Source organism: Anopheles coluzzii, chromosome 2, assembly GCF_943734685.1.
Source record: "Anopheles coluzzii chromosome 2, AcolN3, whole genome shotgun sequence".
NCBI classification, from domain to species: Eukaryota; Metazoa; Arthropoda; class Insecta; order Diptera; family Culicidae; genus Anopheles; species Anopheles coluzzii.
Genome location: NC_064670.1, coordinates 27,056,679 through 27,080,189, shown reverse-complemented (window position 1 = coordinate 27,080,189; position 23,511 = coordinate 27,056,679). Strand labels below are relative to the sequence as shown.

Below are 23,511 nucleotides of genomic sequence, written 5' to 3'. Positions count from 1 at the left end.
TAGCGCATTTGGGGCTACAGAGTTTTACCCAATGATGCTGTAATACTAATTTTACAAGCAAGTCAACCACTTACCCGCCGTCTTAAAGCAACTCACACAGATTTGCGATGTATGTTCGATATTATTAGATGCCTAGTGACGTACGTGTTTATTTACCATCGTTGTAACAAGAATCTCCACGGTTGGCCTGTTCGCCTATATTGCGTCAGTGGAGATTAGTCGTTTGAAGTTACCATATCATCATAGGTTCATACAACTCTTCCCTCAACAAATTTAATATATACAGTGGTGTGACGCAATTAAGCATTTTGCATGAATTCCAAAAAGCGTTTTACACATTGGTTTTACACAGCTGCCAGCAATTAGTATTATAAAAATGGAATAGCAATATCAAAAAAACACCAGCAAACATATAGACCATTAAAAAGGTGTATAATTGATGTAGAGATTATAATTCCTAGAACAGAAATTGCAACAAAACCCTCACCAAACGTCAGCAAACATTAAACAGCGAATTCTGGAAAACGGGCGAATAAGTTTGCCGTTGCTAGCTGATTAATAGTGCCTGAGGGGGATGGTTTTTCCCGTCCCCGTGTGTAATAATTAGAGCGGGCAGAGTAAAACTTGCTAAAATAACTTTTAGCCAAATTAGTGAAGCCTCGGCGCCACACCATTAGCCGCTGCCAGGCACGTAACCGCTCCGCTGCGAACGCAACCCCAGGATTCGCATGTTGAATTAACATAAATTTCTTCCAAACATAAACTTGTAGCTATGGCGGTGCGGTTAGTGCATTTAATTATGATTTTTGTTTTAGCTACAAGTTTGCAGACGCTTAGCGAAACTTTGTAAGCCGTATAATATTTCAAAACGGTCATTAGTACTCACTTGGACTTTACAGTATGTGTTGCTAGCTGTTAATGATTTAGACTAGAGTAACAATTGCTACGAGAGTATATTGGCCTTTTAATTGCAATTTATATAAAAAATCATCCCAAATAGATCGTTTTTCATTGTACGAAAAGTCATGGCAAACTCGTCTGCTGAACATGCGCAACCAGACCTAACCTCTTACCTAAGAGTAAACTCATTAAAAGCTCAGTTTTCACACACATAGACACATTTATTTGCCGACCTAAAACTCGACCCAAATAAAATATAACACACACGCAAACGAATTACAGCGTAGCAGGGAGACTCAGCCAACTCAACAAATGTTCTCCTTTTTTTTAAGTTCGTCCCAATCGTTGAAAACATAATGTTTGTGAAGTCAAAGTTAAACTTTAGCAAATGTGTTACATCAAACCCAAAAACACACATCACCCGGACGGCTACGAAACACGTGTCATTCGTTGCATCAGATCTCAGATTGCTTTACACACAGATATGTGACTGACGCCCAGCTTCCCACTCCCACTGTCGACCGCACCCGGTGGAAGGGAAGTTATTAGTGAGTTGACTACGGAAGCTTCACCAGTGAGCTAACGGATGAAATCAGAATGATGTGGCTGCTGATACCGATAGGACTTCCCTTTTCTGTTTGGAAATTCCATCCAAAATGGTTCGAGCCTCTGGTGCGTAATACAGAGCAGCATGATTTGATTGAAAACACTCCTAAAAGTTCTTCACATTTCACAAGCGTTGTCGTTGTCTTCTCAATCCCTCCACTAGCAGGAAGACCTTAAGCCACTGCCACCAAAGCCTGTCGAGTACTTTCGAAGAGCGAAGGGAGGAGAAATAAGGGGGCCTTCGGCATAACCCTTAAACCTCTCAAGCCGTAACTCGTGGCGGCGTGTGTGTGTGTATGAGTGTGTATTTGTAAACCTAACCCATTTCAATTTGAGCCTGTGGCTTTTTCGAGAATTGAAGAATGAAGCAAGGATTGCTGACAGCCATCACCAACGTGCCCGGTTCGACATGTGGCATTGATTGTCGCTACGAGTGTGCGTTGCGAGGCTGCGGGTGAGGTTCCTCGGTATCCCCAGCCCCGTATGGTACCGCATGCCAATGCTCTATTTTATTCGCTGACATTTAGAGGACAAAAGCATGTTCGACACAAAACGACTTGTCAAGGCGAGGTAAGCGAGGCAGAAATCATGAAAACAGAGGCCCGTCCGGCATTGTTGGGATGATTTATGATACAATGGTGTTGGTCGGTGAAACTTCTGCAAATGATTAAACGTGCCTTTGTAGTGTTGTATTTAACAGTTCTCCAACAAATGGAATTGTTTGTTGCAGTTTTGCTTTCCGTTACTGTGTGCGAAGGCAACAACCAAATGCCAAATGAATGTTTGTTCCACTTTTTTTCCCATAGCTCATCGATTTTATCGATTGAGTGATATAATCAGAGGAATTTTCCCCTTCATTCTGTTAATGTGGGCGTTTTGAAGTTGAATTAAGTAGAAATTCATCAAATGAATTTAATTTCTCGTTACACGTAATCCATTTAGTATTCCAGAAGAGAAATATAAAATAAATACATTGAATTGAAGTATTTCTTTGTTGAGAACAGATAATTTTCTCGCAAAATAATTCTTTCCTAAAGTTCTCACAAGCTAACGAATTTTGTTTGTTTAACAGCTTAAACTTTATGATATATTCAGAGTACACTAAACGGTACAATGATGGCTCATTATGGATTTTTTCATGTTGATAGATCACTCATCAGAAGGCGCGATACTCTAGGTCAAAATTGTCAACAAGGTTAAAACATAAAGGGAACAAAATCATTATTTTTTACAATTTTCTGCTGCATAACATCCTCGCAAGTTAAACACGCCCATCAACATCATGAGCACGCGAAGGATGTCAAAAACAGTGTCAGCCGCGCATCCAACTTTACCACCTTTTGGCTGAGCTGTACTGAAGCAAGCACACTGTGTTAGCTGCGTGTGGGCCCAATATCCCCAACCGTTTGGCATGCCACGTTGATCTGACTTTTCACACCCGCATCGATATCTTTCCATTCTCATCCTGCTCACAATCTGCAGTTCCATTATTGATGCTTGATTCCAAGGATTCAGCGGAAGTGAGTGTGGTATGTGATGAAGTTATGAAATATGCATTGGTCAAAAGGATTGCGTAGGTTTGCGCACGATTGCCACTATGTGGTCGGTCTGAAAACTGTCACACTCGTGGAACCTATTAGCAGTGCGCTCAATCACCCCTCAGCATCTCCGGAGTGACACGGAAATTGTACACGTGCGAGACGCATTTGCTGTGCTCTTCATCACTCTCCACAGCGCTATCAATTGGCATGACAACGAATCAGCAAACCGGTCAGCTGAACAGAACGTTCGTAAATGATAGATGAATGTGTCGAAAATTAGGTTGTTTTTTTTTTTGTGGTGCCCGGTGCTGTGCCAAATGAACTTAGTTTGCAGCCATCAATGCACAAAGTTTACCAGTGTTTTCGTTTGGTTTATGTTCTCCTGCAAACGGCACAGTCACTAATGATTGTATCGTTTTTTTTTTTTGGGTTTTTCTATCAAAACTGAACCTCGGCGTGTAAATCTCGATCGTTTTAGCAAACACACTGCCCTCCGATTTAGCCCCGACCGTGTGTTCAAATTTCCAGTGTTGGTCATCAACTTCATCATCTTTCCGCCACCGCGCGCGCGTTCGTGTGGCTGTGTGTCAAGCCAGTGAGCACGGTTGTATGTACACTGTCTTGCCCTACGCCCCTTCGTGATGGAGGTCTTTCGCCTGGCGGTGGTCGAGGAAATGGCTGTCAGCCAGAATTAATTGCTCAGCGGGACACACGGCTGCCCCCCTGAGGGCGGGCTGGCTGGACCGGCGAGCAGGCACAATTTATCGCTTTTCGTTGCACAGTTCAACGAGCGTAAGACACACAGTGAGCTGTATCAAGCACGGGGATACCAGCTCCACCACCACCACCACCTCAAAACCAGCCAGCATGGGATTGTCGGGGTGCCACCGCGTGCACATGACATTGGCTTCTGGCTTACGGTGGACGCACGTCGGTTGTGAAATTCTCTAGCCAACAGAGTGTCGGCGAGAAAGACGGTAAGCGAACCCAATTTCCCCTCCCCCGAGTCAACTTCAAAACCCGATGTTGGTGGTGGGCTGCGAATGTTCCTGGGACGGGGGTTGGGCGCCCACCGCGGGAGCAATGGGAAAGAAAACAGATTTCCGATAAAATTAATGATGCTTTCGATTCGAAAATTACGAGCAATTAAACAGAGGGCATCTGCCCGTCGTCCTGTCGGAGTGGTTTCTGTGGTTCAGTGCCGGTGCCGGTCACTGGTTGCGGGATTGCGGGTTGCTGTCGGGGCAAATTATCGACTGATTGCGAGTTGGCGAAAGAAGCAGCAAACTTGCTGCCACCCATCGTATCCTTGCCAGCGCGCTGTGTTCAAGCGCTTTTGCTTACTTCCACTGGACACTGGGCCCGTGGTTGGGCGGCCGTGTGCAAAGATGCATGAAAAATGTGCTGAGCCAAGCGTCGACTAAATCATCCAAAATGTGTTTTCACAAACTCACCGGAACGCTGGGCTTGTTTCGAACAAATAGAAAGTTCGATTGCAGCTAGTGAGAGCAGCTTGCTCAGCATATGCTGTGTGCCATCTTTAAAATCGTGCCGTGTCTTTGGCAGCATTAGTTACCCCCCGTACCCGGTCGCACATCAGTGTCGAATGGTGTGGTGGTACGAAGTTGGAAGAAATTTAATCATCCAACTATTTACTAGCTCTAAACGACCGGCAGCGACAGCCGGCTTAATGAACGGAACCATGGAACCATCCGAGGAAGCGTTCGGAAGACGGCACCGGCACCACCGATAAAGCCATTACACACCCCGCTGACGATAGTAAATCTTAAGCCGCACGATTTCAATCCATTCCAGGACGGGCCTCGGGTTCTGCCTGCTAGGTTTCGGTGTACAGTTACACGGTAAGTTAATGAGTTTTTGAATGGGCTATTATTTATCTCCGGTTTTGTCGGTGGGGCGAGGGAAATGGACTAAATTTGTGAACAAGATGGTATGGTGAAAGCGGGCTGGAATTTAAAATTCTGTAAGCTTTACTCACGTGGATGGGCGCGTTTTATCGTGCTTGATTTTTGTACTTTTTGTTTTGCAAAAATGCAAAAAATTTCAATTTTTGAGTTTGCCCATAACAAACTACTGAGAACATGATACTTAGATTGATGACAACTATTGTTCTACTTACTTTGAAAACTCATACTATGATTGAATGGATGATGTAATGCAACGCTTGTCCTAAAAGCTTTGCGGGTTCAACATTCAGCTCCTCACTTCTACTGAACCTTACTGTGTCGTCATCCGCAGATGCAAACGTGTTCATCTAGATACTACATGAACACGTTAACTTTCCTACGGGGCAAAGCTCGTCCTACTCGACTCGAATGAAATGAATTCTTTGGAACATCCCTTTTTCCAAACGCTGCAAAGCGGTGTAAATGGATGCATCAACTCCCTCGTCATCTCGTCAGCGGTCACTTCTAGTCCCGGGACACGGATTAAACAACCGTCATCAGTTGCAACCTACCCAGGGCACTATCAAATTCCATAAAATTAGATCGTTTCGGCACAACGGCATGCTGTCCCCATTGGCGGAGAACGTCTCATCCCCCCAAAAAGAACATAATCAACTCAATAATATGGGCAGCTTCATTCCGATGGAGTCGTTCTGTGTCGCACCATCGGAGGTCACACGACGCTAAGCGGGAATGAAGCGAATGGCCTCCCGGTGTATCTTATTGGGTTGAAGTGTGTGATTAACACTGCTTAAACTCGTTTGTACCCTGCCTTTCCGCGCTCGGCCGTCGTATGTTGGGCCTGAAGCCGCTCGCCCACGACAAACGGTCGGCATTTTCGTCGTTCGTCGGAAGCCGAAACGAGTGCAGCTTGCAACCGGCACGCAGGGAAACAGATTTTCCGGAGATTTATTTGCATAATAATAACATTTAAATTGTACCCGGGTAACGACCCGGGTCGGCAGGTCGGACGGTGGCTTTGCACCCGCGGAACCTCACCAAACATACATACAAACACAGCCATTTTGCATAGTTTGGGGGTGTGTGTGTGTGTGTGTGTGCGTAATCGTTTTTGTGTTCCGGTCCGAGAACACCAGTATTATGGTGTGTATGAGAGAGAAAGAGCGAGAGAGAGAGAGAGAGAGAGCGCGCGCGTTGGAAAAAAGAAAAAGTTTTCACTCGGCTTTTGCACATCCCCGTTTGCGCCAAAGACACATGGTAAATGGTTTGAAAACGTGATGTGTGAGGGAGGTGTCGTGACGCCGCGCCTGCTTCAACCGTACCGTTTTGCATGTCTTTATTGTAAGTGTGTGATGATGTGTTTGTGTGTGTGTGTCTGTGTACAATGTGGAAAAGCTTTTCCCACGCCCCACTTCCCATCGTTTCCCACGCCAACAGAGTACATCGGACGGGGAGACATCATGCTTTTCGCTGTCCAACCTATCCGTGCACTCACATGTCCCTTTTTGCCCACGCGGTCTGAAGTTCCCTGGGTGGGGGGGGGGGGGGGTTGGGGGGGAGGTGGTTCCGTAAGGTTGCGTTGGATGAACCACACCCATTTTTCGAGGCTCCGAGGTCGGTAGTGTCCCAAACACGTCGACCCACCCTGGAGAGAGCGAGTGAGAGCGAGAGCTTGAAGGATGACGCGATGCAAAGGGTAATATTATGCAAATTTGATGCACTCGGAAAACTTTTAAAAGACAATCCCGAGTTTCAGGAATCCTCGGTGGTTGGAGATTGTGTTTCTTCTCCCCCTGCTTAGTGCTTTTCTACTTTTATTGGAAAGGGACGAAAAAAAAATATGGCAGAGTTTACGGGGCGATGTGGGACTTATAGGGGAGGTCATGCGATAAAGTTTGCCCGGGTTGGCCTCTGTTTGCTGGCCACCCGTACGGTGCTGCAGCTTAGCTTACTTTCAGTGTCCATTTCTGTTCCCTTCGAAAAGTGTCATTATTATGCTACTGTTTGCTCCACCAGCGGGTAGCTTTTTTTTGTTTTTGTTTTTGCGTTCGTTTGTTTGGCTCGGACACTTTTATCATTGTGTTTTGGCATGAAAGCCATTTTTCACCCGTCGGCTGGAACTGCATCACGATGGGAGCAAAGCTTTTCCAACAAAATTGAAAGACAAAAAAACCAACCCCAACAACAACAACAACAACAACAACCATTTGTTTAACGGTCCCTAGCAATGCGGCAACGATATTGTTCCGGTCGAGCTTGGCGCAACTTCGCGTCTCACAGTGTGTTGCCTTCGACCAAGGCCATATTATTCATGTGTTTCGCCAGCGACCAGCGACCGTCACCAAACAATCATCCGTTCTCCCCCCCCACCCCCCCCCCCCCCCGACCCAACGTTCGTTTTGCTGAAAAATGTTTCCTTCCGGAACGCGCCAACAAGTACGATATTTCATTTGCATTCTTGTCCCCGCCGTGACTCGGTGGGTTGTACTCATCCTTGTCGCGCGTACACTTTCGCTCTTTGGTCGCGCGAATGGTACGACAACACCGCTCGAGGTATAACTTTGTCCCTCCGGTAGCCCGCAAGACAAAGCGGAAAAGTGCAGTTGGCACACATACAGTCACAAAAAAAAAAAACATCACAATTCCGCTCGATTGCTAGTGATAGCGCGCGTCTCCTGTACGTGTCGGCCAATGTCCTGCGGAAATAATTTCAAAATGCGTGCCCACGCATCGCGACCGGAAAGAGGTGACTATTTTTCCTTGTGCTTTTAGTGAGGTCGAGCAGGCTTTCGATATCCCCGGCTCTGCCTTATCATACTCGTGCACGGAACAATCAAAATCCGCGGGCAATTTCCTTTTTTTTTTTTTTTGGTTCGACTTTTAGAAGTGGCACACTTGTTTTTATAGCGCCTCGCACTGATTGGCAACCGAAATGGGCCCCGGGCTTGATGTTTTTTGCCGCGCAAAACGGAAGCTTGTGCCGAGCGCGCTCAGCATGATGGTGGCTGGTGGAGTGGACGTTCGCCGATATTCATCACCTACCTTTGAAGTGCTTGGGACAGCAGACGAACTCTACGCCGGAGAAGAGCGAGATGCCGCAGGGCAGCAGCATGGCGAAGCTACGCATCTGCATGTTGCGATCCTGGCAGGCAGCGGCCCCGGTTTGGTTCCACCTGACGAACGGCCAGCACCGGGACGCGTTGTGGATGTGATCGAACAGGCAGCCCTCCGGCACGAGCAGTGCATCCGACTGGAAGGGTCCCTCTGTGAAGCGAAAGTGAGAAATCACGGAAACATAGTAGGGAGAGAAAAAGAAGGAACAAAAAACAGCGTTTAATTTATTGGAACTATCAATCCAACGAGAAGTTTGACTATGAAATTAATGCACTCAATTAAAAAGCAATAGCAACCAGAATGGCAGCTACAAAACGGAACCATTTCATCAAAATTGAATCATTTAGAGCTGGAAAAAGAATACATTTAATTTTAAATCTGTTTCAAAGAATGCGAGTATGATTTTGGTCGCTTTATGCTTTTTGGGCCGCGCACACGATAGGACGAGAACGAACACACACACACACACACACACACACACACACACACAAAACTCCCACGAGCTTGACATTTCACCCAGAGACAGATCAAAAGAGCTTTCGTTCGGTTCGGGCAGGGTTAGCTCGACCCACCGACTACATGCATTGCCCCGAGACGATACACGCAATCAGCACAACATGATACTTTCGATGTCAATTCATTATCGTCACGAACCGTACTGCGAATGGCACGGTACTGTGCGGATGGGGTTCACACTCGCCACGCGTCGTGCCATGGCTGGCGTGAAAGAAGCACATAAGCCGTATCTGTCGCAGCGACCCTGGCATCAAAGGCCAACAATCTCGGCTAGCAGTCCGCAGCAGTACACTTTGCAGATAGATCGGTTGGCACCGTTCTATGCCAGATTTATTCTACTTCCACGCACACACGGCGAATGAGAGCGTGTCAAAGAGCTCAGAGTTGCCAGCCGAGAAGTTGATATCACACACGAGCGTTTTTTGCTGTACTCCATTCCCACTAGTAGCTGCGTGAAAGGGCTATTGATGTCCCGCAGTTCACAAGGATACTCGCGTATGTGCCTGGTGAAGCTTAGCTGAAAGACGCGTTCCGTTCGTCGCTTGCTTTATGCAGTGGATTCGTTTAAAAGCCAATTAAGAATTCCTATGCATAGGCCATTTGATTGTGGGCTGCTGGTGCTTCATGGGATGTTATTTATTAAAGTCACACCTCGCACACACTCACATTAAAGTGTTTAATAGCTTCCCGTTTGTCACACGCATTCTACCATAACACAACAGGGCCATGGGTTTTAATGGTCGGCGTGGCTCCACCACTTCCGATGATTTGTGAACCATTTTTATGTTGCTGTTTTGTCCGCCATCAATCGCACACACAGACAAATTAACTCACTAATGCGTTTATGGGTACAGTTTATGCGTTTCAATTAGTTTAACCCAAACCTCCACCGACCTCAGACGTCGTGAGGTATTGTCCTCGATGGTATAGTTTTATTTTCTTTGCTCTTGCTCGTTAGAGCCAGTTAATCTGGTAACACAGGACAATGATAGTTCAAAAATACATACACGCACACACACACACACACACACATGGGCATTTCGAACAAATAACGAGAACGGGTGTGTGTGTTGTTGTTGTTGTAGCATAAAAAAAACCCGTCTCCATTGGACCGAGGTGTCAATAAATGGATTGCGAATGGCAGCGTAATTCAATTACGAATGATATGAGTTCAGCCCGCTGTGATGCCTTTTATTAAAATGTAAATTGGTTTTTGTTCGCGATTAGATCACTGATTGGTGATAAATTCAATTAGGCTGCCTACGAAGTGGCTACCGGCTGGCTGTAACAAGGGCACACCCGGGCAAAAGAAGCAAAACACAAAATGAAAGCTCTCTTCTAACACGGAGCGGGCACGTTTACTACAGCGCATCATTTTCACGACCGATCGACTGGCGGAAATGCTAACGCCAAAGCTTATCGTTTACATTACACTTCAACGTGGGAATTAATGTTTGAAACATGTAAATTTCCGGCTCATCGTTTGGATTGGGAAGAAAAAAAAAAACGAGTTGGTTTTTTTCTAGCCACTACATGACTTGCGTACTTGTGCACTTTCAAAGCAGAAAAAAGCACAACCGCTCAGTTGCGCGTGCGACGCGCCACTCTGTCGGGGAAGGCAGTAAATGGAGTGGCCCATAAAGACACCGAGAGCCGAGTACGCTTCTCTCAGATCACTAATTTAATAATGTGCGCGCCATATTTCTGTGCCACACTTTCTTCCTGTGAGGTTTTTCTTTTTTTCTTTTTTTTTTGTTGCGTTCGATTTACTCCAGGCGCTAGCAATGAATTTAACTTTAAATTAGGATTCTTTTTCTCTACCGCGTTGGTTCAACATTCAGATTCACCGTAATGTCTTCCGGTATGGTTGAAAAGATGGTAGCCCAATTGTAAGAGGCGTGGAACGCGCGTGACGTGTCAGAAATAATGTTCCAGCTTGTGGCGTTGCACTGTTTCACCGCGAATGGTTCATTTGCTTTTTTCTTCCTCTCGAAAGGAGGACATTTTCTTAGCAGAGATAATTCAGGAAGCGCCTGAAGGAACATTTTCTCCAGCACACCACCATATCTTTCGTTGATATCGCTGTAGGAGTTTATGCGAAACAGCAACGGTAGTGGTGGTGGTGGATTGGGAAAGCGGTAAACGCACTCTTTTCTGTGCCGAACGTGTTGTACTGAAATTTTACAAAACTCCCCCTATTGTGTGCATTCCTACCACACAAGACGTTACGATACTAATGGGAAATGCTAGTATCTTGTTTTTTTTTTTGCGGAAATCTGGTGTACGATAAGGTGTACGCTAACATCTTCCCTATTTTACAGGATGTGTGAGTGTGCAAATGAATTCTTGTTACAAAAATCCAGAGTATTTTGTAATCAGTGAAGGTGCTAAATTTAATGTAGTATGAATCTTTTCTTTTTGAGCGAATGAGCGTGGAAGCTTTCATCACGATCACGTGCCACAAAGGAAGGCAATGGCCTGATGGTAGCGAGACATTGATCCAATACTAAAATAACGTTAAGTTTTAACTACATCACAGTAAAGTAACGTTTACGTTCGTCTGTAACCACTGCTACGGTTGGTCCACAGCGAACGGAAACGGGCTTTAGAAACTACTTACCGAGACACCGGAACGGTTTAATCCACCGCTGAGCTCCTTTGCACTTGGCTGCATTCAGTGCACCCTGACGGCACCAGCCACCGATCTTTTGGTAGTGCGAAGACTCCACAATGTTCGTAATATCTCGTCCCGGGTACACCTGGAAAGTAAAATCGAGCAAACAAAAAATGAGAAAAATAAGTGGATAATCGATAAGTGCACGTAATGGGAAAAAACACTCTGTCAGGAAAGATTGATTAATTTCTGCGTCAGCTTGCTCTGTATCTAGTCGTGTCGAGTCTTGTTAATCCGGAAAGGATTGGGAAGTAATGTTGCAGCTCATCGGATATGATGCAAGTTGAAGGGCGATGACCGAACGAACACGATTAGTCATATCGAATGTATACTGCATTAGTTATGATCGATTCCGATGGATGATGGGGAAGGATTACTGTTTAGAAGTGATTGCTCACCAATGCTTCTCAAAAAGTCCAAACTTAAAGCCAACAAACTCATCTCTCCTTCAGTGCTATTTACTTTAAGCAACGGTCCACAGCATCTGAATGGTTGCTTTGTGCGCTTTGTGTGACAGTGTGATTGTAACATTTCAAACCATTTTTCACTCCGAATCAAATTAAATCAACGCTGCCACCCTGGTCGACACAAAAATGAAAAAGGAAAAACAAAACACAAAGATGATGCTGCTGTCCGTTGTGCTAGCGTCCCTGGTAACCATCCCAGCGCTACAGCGCCATGTACCGTGCATTCGCGTGGCTTATCTTTAACAACTTTTTATTCAGTGGCGCGGCAATCGTTTTCCTGCTTTGCGCCAACTTTATGGCATTTGTGACCGTTGATAGTACGATTGTCAGTCCGGGCAAAATGTCCGTCGGTCGGTCGGAGTGCGGTTAGGCTAGGCACTGCTTACTTATCGCTTACATGTCACTCTGTTGGCTTCCCCTTTTGCCGTAACGTAAACTGCGACCGGCTGGGGGTGAAATTTGCGTCCGCGGTTTTTGCATTTCATGGCGGGTGATATCGCTCAGCAACAGAAGCAGCCCATGATTCACGACCATACTTTTGCTGCCCCCTTCTGCTTGGGGTTGGGGTGGGGAAAGTTCTCCGGGGCACAGGCACGGGAAAGCAATTTAACGTGAATCGGTGGGTAGCGCACTTTTCAGGACGGCCTGCTGGTGCCTGCTTGCGCGTTACATTTTTACCACGAACTCTGACATCGCCAGATTCACACTGTCATGCCATCGCCACCGCCACATCGCCAAGCACGGAAGCTCATCTTTATCTGCCTAGCAGGCGTGAAATTAAATGATTTTATTCCCACCGGGGGAGACACCCCTCCCACATTGTCGGTGCCCGGGAATGGTTTGGGCAGAGCGACACTGGCACTACTCTCGGCGGCGAGCTGTACCAGGGGCCACAATAACCCTCCGGTGGTAGTAGATCCCAGGGAAAGTTCAATGTGGGAGGGTGTTTTTTCCTCCTTTTCTTTTGCCGCAGTTTGCTCAAGATGTACCGATGGGGAGAGGAATATCCTTAAAGTCAGATTATGTACCAGCGAACAACACGCGCGTTGTAGAATCCGGTTTTATCTAAAGCTTCTCAGCATGCTTAATTCCCGTACCAACTCTCAAGGATAATCATTTGCGTTAGAATAAATCATGCCCCGGGAATAGCTCTTAACTAGATGGGGGTATGTAAAGCGATGAGTTTGTATGGTAATGAGGATAATTAACAGCCTCGAGCCAACATACAATTTTTAAACTTCAAGCAAAACATCGTTTCAAAACCTACACCAAGGAATAGCGTATTCTTTTCCTATAGCATTGTCAGTCTTGTTCCTTTCAGCTCCCCATACTCAGGTTGTGCAATTAAAATAAATATAAAAAAAACATCTTTACATTCAACAGTTAGTACAATTTTATTGTACTAAACGGAAATCCATTTAGACAGACACTTAACAACTTTACAACGCAGCTAATTTGATGATGATTTGTTTAGTAACATACTCCCAGGGCTGCATTCAAGGTCGACTTGCCGCAATATTAGTTCGAAAATTGTAGCCAATTAGAAATAATTTTATTTTCTAATTAAACCATTCGATTTCTGATTGTAAACATTATAAGGACTTCTTACTCATGCTCTAAGTTATACACGTGTATACATCTACTGTAAGATCGTTTCGTGCCGGATACATCGAGAAGACTGTACCGATTCATAATTATGTAGCAAAGCGCAAGCAACAAGGCGTTTGATTATCGATCCCTGTCAGATATCGGTTTCGTACCCGTCCGTACACGCAGTACAGAAATAAACATCCGCCTTGCTTAATCAACAATTCTGTAACATCGATGCGTTATCCCAGCACAGTGATTGAACTTCCTGCCCGAAGAGGAACAAAAAAAATCTACAACATGAGACAGCAAATGTGTGTGCTTCCTTTGCACGTGGCAGTACATCACGGCCATAGCTCCCCCATAGGCCACAGCAGCCGCTCGTCGTTGGGCGTAGTGAATGTGTCGGATTTCCGTACGATGTCGAATCATTTCGTGTGGAGTAATTGAAAGCACTGATGAATATTTTCCGCATCTCGTAATGAACTGTACGCGCACGGTACGGAAAAATGGTACTGATGCAATCAGCCATTACGGTAGCCGGTTGAACGCTTCTTCCTACACTCGAAGTAAATTTGAGCCGAGCGCATAGAAAATGCGAGAAAAATCTTATCATTTAGTAATAGTAACTTTTTTTCTGCTACGTCGGTGAAGTACGTTGCCGTGGGTGGAAATGCCATTTGGCTATCGATTGCAATAATGCTGGCATGAGCAAGGTGGCATTTCGTCGAGGATAAAAATTTTGCTTGAAATGAAAGTGAATCAATTCGTTCGTAATTAAAGAGAATTCAGAACATACCACTCTAGGGTCTTTATCTGGATTAAAGCTTTTGGTAGTTCAAACATTCTATTTGCACGTAAAAGCATTCGCTCTCAGCACTTTATCCAAGTATCTGTGAAGGCAAAGAGCCTAAGGATCAATTAGCAGCCAAGTGTTCCGCAGCGTGCAGGATAAATCGGACATCGGTATCAGGATGCACGACAGCTTATTTACTTTCTCCAACACAGTTCCTCCATCTGCTGCTCTTGCCTGTTACTACGTATCTGTCATTGCGGTTGCCAAAAATCCTGTCCATTGTGTATCGTGGTCGTGTTCGTACGAAATTACCGAAGCGTGTCCAAGCTAGCAAACAAAAGCCCGGAGTGACCGGTGGCTATGCTTTGAATATGTCTTAAACCATATCGTTGGCTCGTTTGTCGCACCCACCCGTGGCCTAGGGTTTCTTGAATCCCTCGTCTGATCGGAATTAAGTCAAACGAAAAATAACACAACACCATCATATGCCATACGTTGATGCTCGTTTACTCCGCAGCTCGATTACGGCTACAGGATTATAGGCGAAAGAGTTACCGAACCGGACACCCGCTTGCCACAGCCAGAAAACCTAACGGGGGCATGTTGTGCTGCAGTGAGATGCGAGATGATCCTACTGCTTGTCGGGCGGGGGGTGAACGGTATCATGTGTCGAATTTAGGCCAATTGAGGCCACTTTCGATAGGATTGAGGTCTTTTATTCGCACACGAGCGAGCAGACCGTCTTGCAATTTCAAAGCACTCTTCCAAAGCTGGTGGATGTGTTTGTTGTGCTGGGTCGCTTCCCTCGGGACCATTTTGCCCTCTAACAGACGTACACAAGCGCACGATTTGGGCTGGGCTGGTGTTAACGTCCCGGCCGGGAGAGAGAAAGAGAGATAGTGAAGGAAGGAGCGACACTTTGCTGCTTGTTTTGCGTCAATTTACCGCACAATAATTTTCACTCCACCGGCCTGCTGCTCACGCAACGAACTACGAAAGCCTTTAAAGCCATAAATCCGATGGAATCTGATTAATTTATTGCTTTATGATAAACAGCACAACGGTCACCACTCGACCAGCGTTTCACCCTTATACTGCTGCACCTTTGCTCGCTCGTGTGTTGAGGCACAGCATTTTCCGGGAGAGTTGGGTGTGTGTTTTCGGGACACTGACGCCACTGCGAGGGTTGTTGTTTTATCGTATTAAAAACCAATCGTGTGGGCGTCCGGCAAACAAACACCTCGGACGTTGCGATGACCACTGGCGTGGCGCAAACGGCTTACATAACCATTAGCAGGGAATTGAGTTTTGCGGAGAGAGGGGTGGCAACAGGACAATTATGTGCATACGTGCATAAGAACCGGGGCAATCATGCGGTCAGAGTAGTCGCAAGTTTTGATCCAATTTTCCAACACCTTGCCTGCCCAAACCGATTTGTAGCCGTGTGTGTGTTGCCTAGTGGAACGAGCACCGGGAATATCGGTTAACTGTATTCACTTCATTTGGTCGCACTGGCCAATTATCCGTGGCGAGTGAGTCGGTGGTCGGTAGTCGGTTGCTGTTGTTAAGCGGTCGTTCAACCGGAACACACCTCCGTGCAGGACCATGTTTCAGGAGTTTGTGTATTGTTATTCATTTTAAACGCGACAGTAAGAATTCAGACATTTAAAACATTTTCAAAACATTTACCATTTGATATGAGGGTAGCAAACCCCATAGACCAGAGTTCTCTTTCTACACCGAGCAATAATTTGACTGCCATAAAATTGCCCCACCATCAACAAAACGCCGCAGCTAAATGGCGCACACTTCTCGCGTCTGCGAGTTGCAATTGGGCAACCGTTCCCGCTAATAAATAGTGCAATTGAATCAAACCGCTCAAAACGCCCCCTCCCCAGCTTTCACAAAACCAAGCGCAGATGGGGGTAGCAGGACGCATTCGGCCCCTATTTGTTTGTGCCCGTGGTCAGGATCAAACGGTCGTGTGATCAGTGCAAACCGGGCTCCGCTGTGTGGGCGGTTTGTTGGAGCATAAATTTTAAACACCCAGGTAGCATAAATTATGCCAAAACCATCAGTCGTGTTCCACTTTATCGTTTTCCCGTTCTCATTCCCGATACCATTGGGTTCAGTATCGCTTTCACGGCACAGCGTACCAATTGGCGAACTCCAATCTGCGAATTCGAGCCACTCGAAACTGGTCGGAAACGGATCCTCTCCCTATATATGGCGACGGATGGAGTGGAACTCGCATGTCCGGGTGTAAGTTTATTAGGAATCGTACAATGATTTATTCACCCACCTTTCCCGCAATGCAAACTGGCGGCCAGGTGTATGTGTGTGTCTATGTGCAGTCTAGTTAAAGGTGGACCACTGGGCCACGGTAGCGATTGTGCGCAGATTATTCACCCGTGCAACCCGACGGTGGACGCATGGTGTTGCGTTTATTTTGTGGCAACAGTCCTTTTCCTGTTTTACCTCCGTTTGGCACCGGACGTGACAGCGATTGGGGTGAAAGTTAAATCGATTTATTTATGTTTCACACTTTGATGTGCTCCTGCCATTTTCTAGGCAGGGATGGTATTATGTAGAAGCAGTTTCATTGCTGTGCCGGTGTGAATACGGGTTTACACACGAATTCAATAACCAAGCCACGCCATCGACGGGTACACATTCCATCGTGCGTTCAAATGATAAGCAATAAATCATTAAATCGACTCGTGGCTGACCCACACACCCAGTAGAGATGCGCCCTTTCAGCTATGTTTCTTCCAAAGGCCGTGCAAACGCCTTCGTACCAGGGCGATGGCTGTTTCATCTTCTTCAATAATCAGTTGCTCATTGTGCGCTACTGCTGTGGGCGGAAGGCATTGCGGTGTGCCCAAGCAGCGTAATATCATCGACCATTTGCAGGAAGTCCGTGCCCGCTCGGGGAACCACAATAGCACCAACGGAACGGAACTGAACGGTCGGCCCTGCACTGCCAGTGTATCAATTTCTGGTAAGCTAAGCTTACCCATATCCAAACATGAGCTCTGGCATACCTTCGCCTGGGGGCAGCGTGCGTACGCTTGATGCCTCACCCATGAGGTAGAGGAAGTGACTGGTTCCAGACGCAGTTGCCTCTGCTCAGGATCAATCGGAGCTCGGTCGAAGATTTATGTGCGCTCTGTTATCCTGTTGATGTGCGTGCGTGTGTGTGTGTTGTGCCGACCACCGTAATACCGCAAGATACCCATTGCCGTATCTGATCCGTTCGGTTCGGGGGAAAATCTTTAGCACGTGTGCGCCCACAGTTACGTTGCCGTTGCTTCGTCACGGAGATTCTGCACTCCGGACACTAATCCGAGGGGAAAATAATTGACGGTAGTAGTGTCCTGGGCCGGGCCTGTCAAACCCGTTTGCTAAGCTTGAACGGACTCTCCGGGGTGGCTGATGGTGAACGTCTTCCGGGCTCGGTTAGTACGGGTCGATGAAATACATTACAGACAGGAAGCGTGGACACATTGGGGCGGAGCTTTCCTCCTGGTGGTATTATTAATTTTCATGAAGATTCGCCCGTGTGCATTTGGGGATTGCTGCACCAGAAATTATCTTTCATCAGTACGCATCTCGGTCTGGGCAGAGCCTGATACGTAATTGATTGTACGTCCTACCATTTGGAGGATTTCTAGGATGAATATGTTATGAGCCAGCATCTATACCGATGGATTCCAAGGGAATGGAACCTGCTGTTTTGTAGCTGGCTGCTCCTAAACGTGCCGACAACTCGTCGAAGATAGGCACGTGTTTTTCGCATACATTTCAATACATCATTTTTTCACTTCAACCTACTTTAAGATTCTTCTTTTTGGCATAAAGATCGACGTAAGTTTTTATTCTAGTTTATCCTTGTTACGGAAGACGTTCCATGCGTGGTTTGAACCCACGACGGGGTTGTTGTTAAATTTTGTGAATTGATGATTTGTCATGGGTTGGTTTAGTATTTTTTTATATACATTTCCACTAAAGTAAGCTCTGTCAGAAAGACTCACTGATTATAACGAGTGCGTCAGTTATGATCATTAAAATCATTCCGTAATGTAGCTCGTTCTCAAAACTACCCGTCTATCCACCCATGTTCGGAAACAAATGAATCGAACGGTGGGTCGTACAAATCGGACACGGCACGAATACTAATCAACCTCCGAATTATTTACAGAACCACTATCGACCGAGCACGGCCTTCTATCGGCACTGTTCGTTCGCAAATATGAACCGCGCAACATGGGTGAGCAGCTCTCACACAACTAAAAAACACTCTCACCAATCATACACACAGCACCAAACAGCTCGCCGACCCAACCGAAACGCATTCTAATCATATTCACGCGCGCCGGCATGCTTATAATTGTATGCAAATTGGCACCATTCATCTACTGCCGATCGAGTGAGAGAGAGAGAGAGTGGGAAGAGTGCAAAAGAGTGCAGAAACAGATATACGCGGGTAGAGTACCGTAAGAACCGATTTGAAATTCATACAGCGCCGCTGTTGTGCTTGTTTGGTTCGTGGGTTAGGTTTTGGGCCACAAGCATACTGTACCAGTCTGACATTGATGATCGACATAACAATGCGAGAAATAAGGAAGCGTACACACCAACATACAACTTGAATTTATAGAGTAGTGCACCGAAGCTTATTTGAATACTTGTATTTAGCTTCACGCTATAATTTTCACTATAAACATACGCAACCCTTTTTGCTTTCCATCGCGTTAGCGTGCGTACCTTTGCATAAATATCTACCAATCAAATTAAATCAAACAGCTGTTGATTGGGCTCGTGCGCATTTGTTTTGCTACATATCCTGCAGTATTCAGCACTTCAGCGGCATACCACATAATTGTTTCCCAACGCAAAGTGCGTATATATGCTCCGGTTGTGTGTGTGTGTGTGTGTGTGTGTGTGTGTGTGTATATGTTTAGTTCCTTAATTAATCACAGCTTCCAAGCGCGCCCGGCACACTAATCCATCTCGTGACCACACCGCCCAACCGGACTCGGTCGAGTGTAAAATCCTTAGTTATTAAATTTTGAACATGTTCGTGGAGGAGGCTGTACGGTGTACAGTTCTCTCACCGCTGTTCTCACCGGGCCTACAAATCTAATTTACCTCCCACAGACACATTCTTTGGCATTTTAGCAGGGCCGACACAGCTTTCATCCGGTGACCGTCAATTCTAATGCATAATTGATTGCCTCCAGGCGCCGTCCCCTGCAACCTGTAGCCGCCCTAGGCAGGGTAGGGTGTATCGCCCACTCTGCAGCTAACTTTTACTGCCACATAAGTGTCACTAATTGAATTTTAATGCGCAGATGATTTTTAATGACCAATTGAATGGAATGAAATAGATTCAGATGCGACCAGCGATCGCCTTTGAAGTTTATTGTGCATGGTGGAGTGCTTGTTTTTTTGTTCCATTTTTCCCGAAGCATTTTAAAACATTTCCACATCCAAGCTCCAATGTTTGTGTCACCGTTATAGACAATGTGTATTTATTTTGTTTATCATCATATGTCATCATCGAATCACAACAACATGTTAGACAAATCAACACAACAGTGTAATTCATTGTTCTATTAGACCTTGATTCCAAGTAAATCCTTATTACATTTATGTGACCTTTCCTATTCTTAATCTACTTCAACTTTCAACCGCTCTGGCATGGTATGCTTTGCCACCGTTATTAAACTGTCAAGCAAACGCAAACCATCACCGTGACATTTTTGAACATCTACGGGTATCAATGCGACACTTGAGGCAGTGTGACATTTATGTACAAGGAATTCTGGACGGCACCTTACACATCCAGTGCTGGACAGTTCTAGTCTGCCATTTTGAAGCGATCATCAGAAGCACGTGAAAAGAAGTTTCTGCTAATGGTGGATTACAACACAGATCCAATGCCCGGCTGGCTGCTCGGGAAACTGGGCGAGCAATGCAAAATGCCGACAAATGTTGAGCCTTGAAGCTCTTGTAATCTGATTGTTCCCGTACATGCTCCATCGAGAAACATCAGCCTCCTGCGGTGCAAACATGAAGAATGCATGGGGCAGACACCCGTGTAACAAAATACAACCAGAAGCTGTTTAGTCGAGAATGGAACGTCGTTTCTTTCTCTCTGCCGCATCCCAAACTTCACACACTCCACACGCTGGATGTGTATACTGCCATGTAATGGTTTTAATGGAAAAGCTCGTCGAGCTCGTCCCGTCCAAAAGCTTCCCGATTCGCAAACGGTACCAGTCGCAGATTGGAGCATAAAACTTTTGCCAGACCGTGTGGAGTGCTATAGGCACTGGTGGACGATGCGCATCATCGTGTACCAGGAGTGCCAGCAGCGCGTGTCAAGCCTATCCATTGGACACTGTCTATTTCCATTATCGCGACCGGGTCGAATGGTCTGCACTCATGGTCGCATGGCCACTTGAGCAAGCGCCGTTCAGCTGGCGGACTTGGTGGAAATAAATTGAGTTTGACAAAATTTCATTAAACGCGTACTACAAGCTAAGTTCGCTCCTGGTCTACCCAGCACGCCAGCAACTGCTATAAATACATTCTCATAAGCCTTCGCAGAAGCGTTTGCCGTGGTAGCTACGGTTACGAGGTCCTGTCAGGCAAGGTCCTGTGGCTTTGAGAGTTTCTGCGTAAGTGTAGCCAATAATGAACAACCAATTAGCTTGAACAACGGGCCTGAACGATCAATTGTTGATTGATTATGTGGGCAAAACGTTCGTCGGGTAGCAGCGTATCGGGAAGATGAAATGAAATCGCTTTTATGTCGTATTGTGCGTGGTAATGCTTTTAAAGTACGCAACATAATTCCAACTGTGCAAACGATTTTGTACAAAAACATTAATTGCGATTTTAATGTTATATGATTTTAATAGAAAAGGTGCCTCCGCAAAAGTGAGCAAACGCACTCTGTTACGCTACCATCAGCAGCGATTCGTTTTCAATATCCAACCGAGCAGTACTGATGTTACACATGCTGGTGAAGAGACTACTACGGAGAGCTGTTCGTGTAGGTTACACGAGTGTTGGGGTTATTTTTTTCATACCACCTTACCTGAAGAGAGACCACCGTCTTGTTTACCTTATTGTCTGGCTTGCGGTGATTATCCGACAGATATGCAAATATTGACGCCCTATTGAAACCCTAAACCAACCGTCACGAGTGCACAAACGGTTGGCGAAGCGACCAACGGGAAGGTGCTATTGAGAGCAACAGCTACCACAGGAACTCCACATTCCTGACGCTTTTGTTTGGTCACGTTGATGAACTGGGATGGTGTTTGTTGATAGTAAAAGGCAAAAAAAAGAACTGGCCACATCCTTTGGGAAGGCGGAAATGTGCAGTACAGGGGACAGTAATCAAGCTACGGTTTGATGTGGAACTTCTTTGAACTGTAGCTGTAGTTGCCTGCACTAGCATTAGTGCTAGTGCCCTTTTACTTTGCGGTGCATCGAGTTGTAATTAAAAGATGCAAAGCTAAGCAATACAAACGATTTCAAGATGGTGTTTTTAATGCATTTATTTTTATCTCCTGCAAGGAGTGGTCATACCGTGCCTTAAGGGTATATTTATAAACCGGTTCGATTGTTTAAGGTACAGATATATAAAGATAAGACCAGGAACAAAATTGATCTTGTTTTTTACACTGCAAAAAGAATAATGTAGTACCAATTACATCCCAAAGCTTTTATTTTAATTCAAACCGAGGTCTGGTGTTGGTGTAAGCCTGTTTTATCTGTATGAGAAATAAAAAAAAACACAGACCAAACATGGAAGTCATGAATGCATCCAACCATGTCCCCCAGATAGAGCGCTTGAGGGCTGCCTCACGCTCACTTGCAAAAAGGCCAATTTGCGCAATGGAATTGAAACAGTTTTCCAATTTCCTGACATCCCATTCCCATGCATTTACCATTAGCGTATTCAGGTCCGTAGCATTCATCCGTCCGTGTAGGTGTGTGTGTCTGTTTGTTTGTGTGCCAGTAAGCTTGCAAGCAGAGCACAATTTCATTTCACGCTGCGTCACTCAGATGCCACGTGGAGTTGGATACAAAAAAGCAGGATGAAAAAACACCAGGACCCAATGCCCGAGGACAGCGAAAGCGAGATTGGTTGACAGCCCGCGACCAGCACAAAAGTTACGGTGAGGTGCAGTGGAAGACGGTTGACAAAAAAAAAACAACGTTTAGATACTTTTCTGACAGGTCGCTCATAGCATCCCCGGCAAGATGATGCTGGTTGAACGGCAGTAGCTTGGGCAGGACAATGATGGTTGCGATGATTGGGAGCATCTAATACATCGAGTGACAGTTGCGGACGAACGGACTTCCTAAATAAGTACCCGCCAGCCCGTCATTGTGAGCGTGATGTGCATTGGGCGTGTTGGTGACGTTTTTCAAGACACGCCTTTCCTTATCGCTGTTGCCACTTCCACATGCAAGCGGCTGAACTTTTCCAACTCCAAGCTCTATGCCATCTGCACAGCATCGCTTGTTTGAGGACGAACATCCCTGTCAGCGGATGGCAAATGTAACTGGCAAATGCTTGTCCGAGCATCGCCGAAACCTGAAACGAACCTGACGCTAAGCATACGTGTTCATTTGGAATGCAAAATTCGACCATATGATGTGTTAATTTACTTCACCTCCGGCAGCTGGATTGGTAAACACCGGACAAGACCGCCGGACGTTGGATTTTTGACCGGAACGTACCGTTACAGTCGCTCTCGCATACCAACACCCCGTTCTGGCTATCTGGCATCCTCTTTCGGTGTGTGAGAGCCCTTCTCCAATTATGATGAAATTCGCAAAATTGGTACGATTTCCGTGTGTATGTTGCATGCTGTGGGCTGCAATAAATGGAACGGCGAAGTCTGTTGAGCCACTCAATTAAAATCTCGTTACAAAGCGGAAGTTTGGATGTGCTAGGCACTAGCAAATCCTGTTGAAATGGGGAAATCCTTGAACTCTCTAACTGGAATGGATTATTCTTGGGACTGCGTCATGAAAGTGTTATCAAAGTGCGGTAAGTGTAAATATCGATCCATTTACTCCGATTCGTTAGGCAACGTGTGATTATCGATAGTATGGTTTGTTTGATTTTACTAGCTGACCGGGATATCTAATGCGTTCATAAAATGCGTTTCACAATATTAAAAAAAGGTAAAATAGGAATTGGTTTAATATTGAAAGCATATTATGAAAAATCAGTTTTTTTCCTAGAATCCATTTGCTGGGAGTCTAATGAAAGCATCATCACCGTTTTATCCAACTAATGGCTATTGAAACATTTCTGTGCCGAGTACTGCTGTAACCATCACCCAAATGC

At 45.7% G+C, this 23,511-nt stretch overlaps 1 protein-coding gene across 11 annotated transcripts in view; it reads right to left on the bottom strand.

The window, feature by feature from the left end:
- LOC120961739 (amyloid-beta-like protein) overlaps positions 1-23,511 on the bottom strand; it is a 67,995-nt gene that overhangs the window by 21,328 nt on the left and 23,156 nt on the right. For all 11 annotated transcript variants that reach the window (XM_040385745.2, XM_040385754.2, XM_040385751.2 and 8 more), the window contains exons 4-5: positions 11,226-11,364; positions 8,018-8,239 (exon numbers count right to left, since the gene is read on the bottom strand). In XM_040385745.2, the coding sequence (XP_040241679.2) occupies positions 8,018-8,239; positions 11,226-11,364 (361 nt within the window). The remainder of the gene's footprint in view (positions 1-8,017; positions 8,240-11,225; positions 11,365-23,511) is intronic.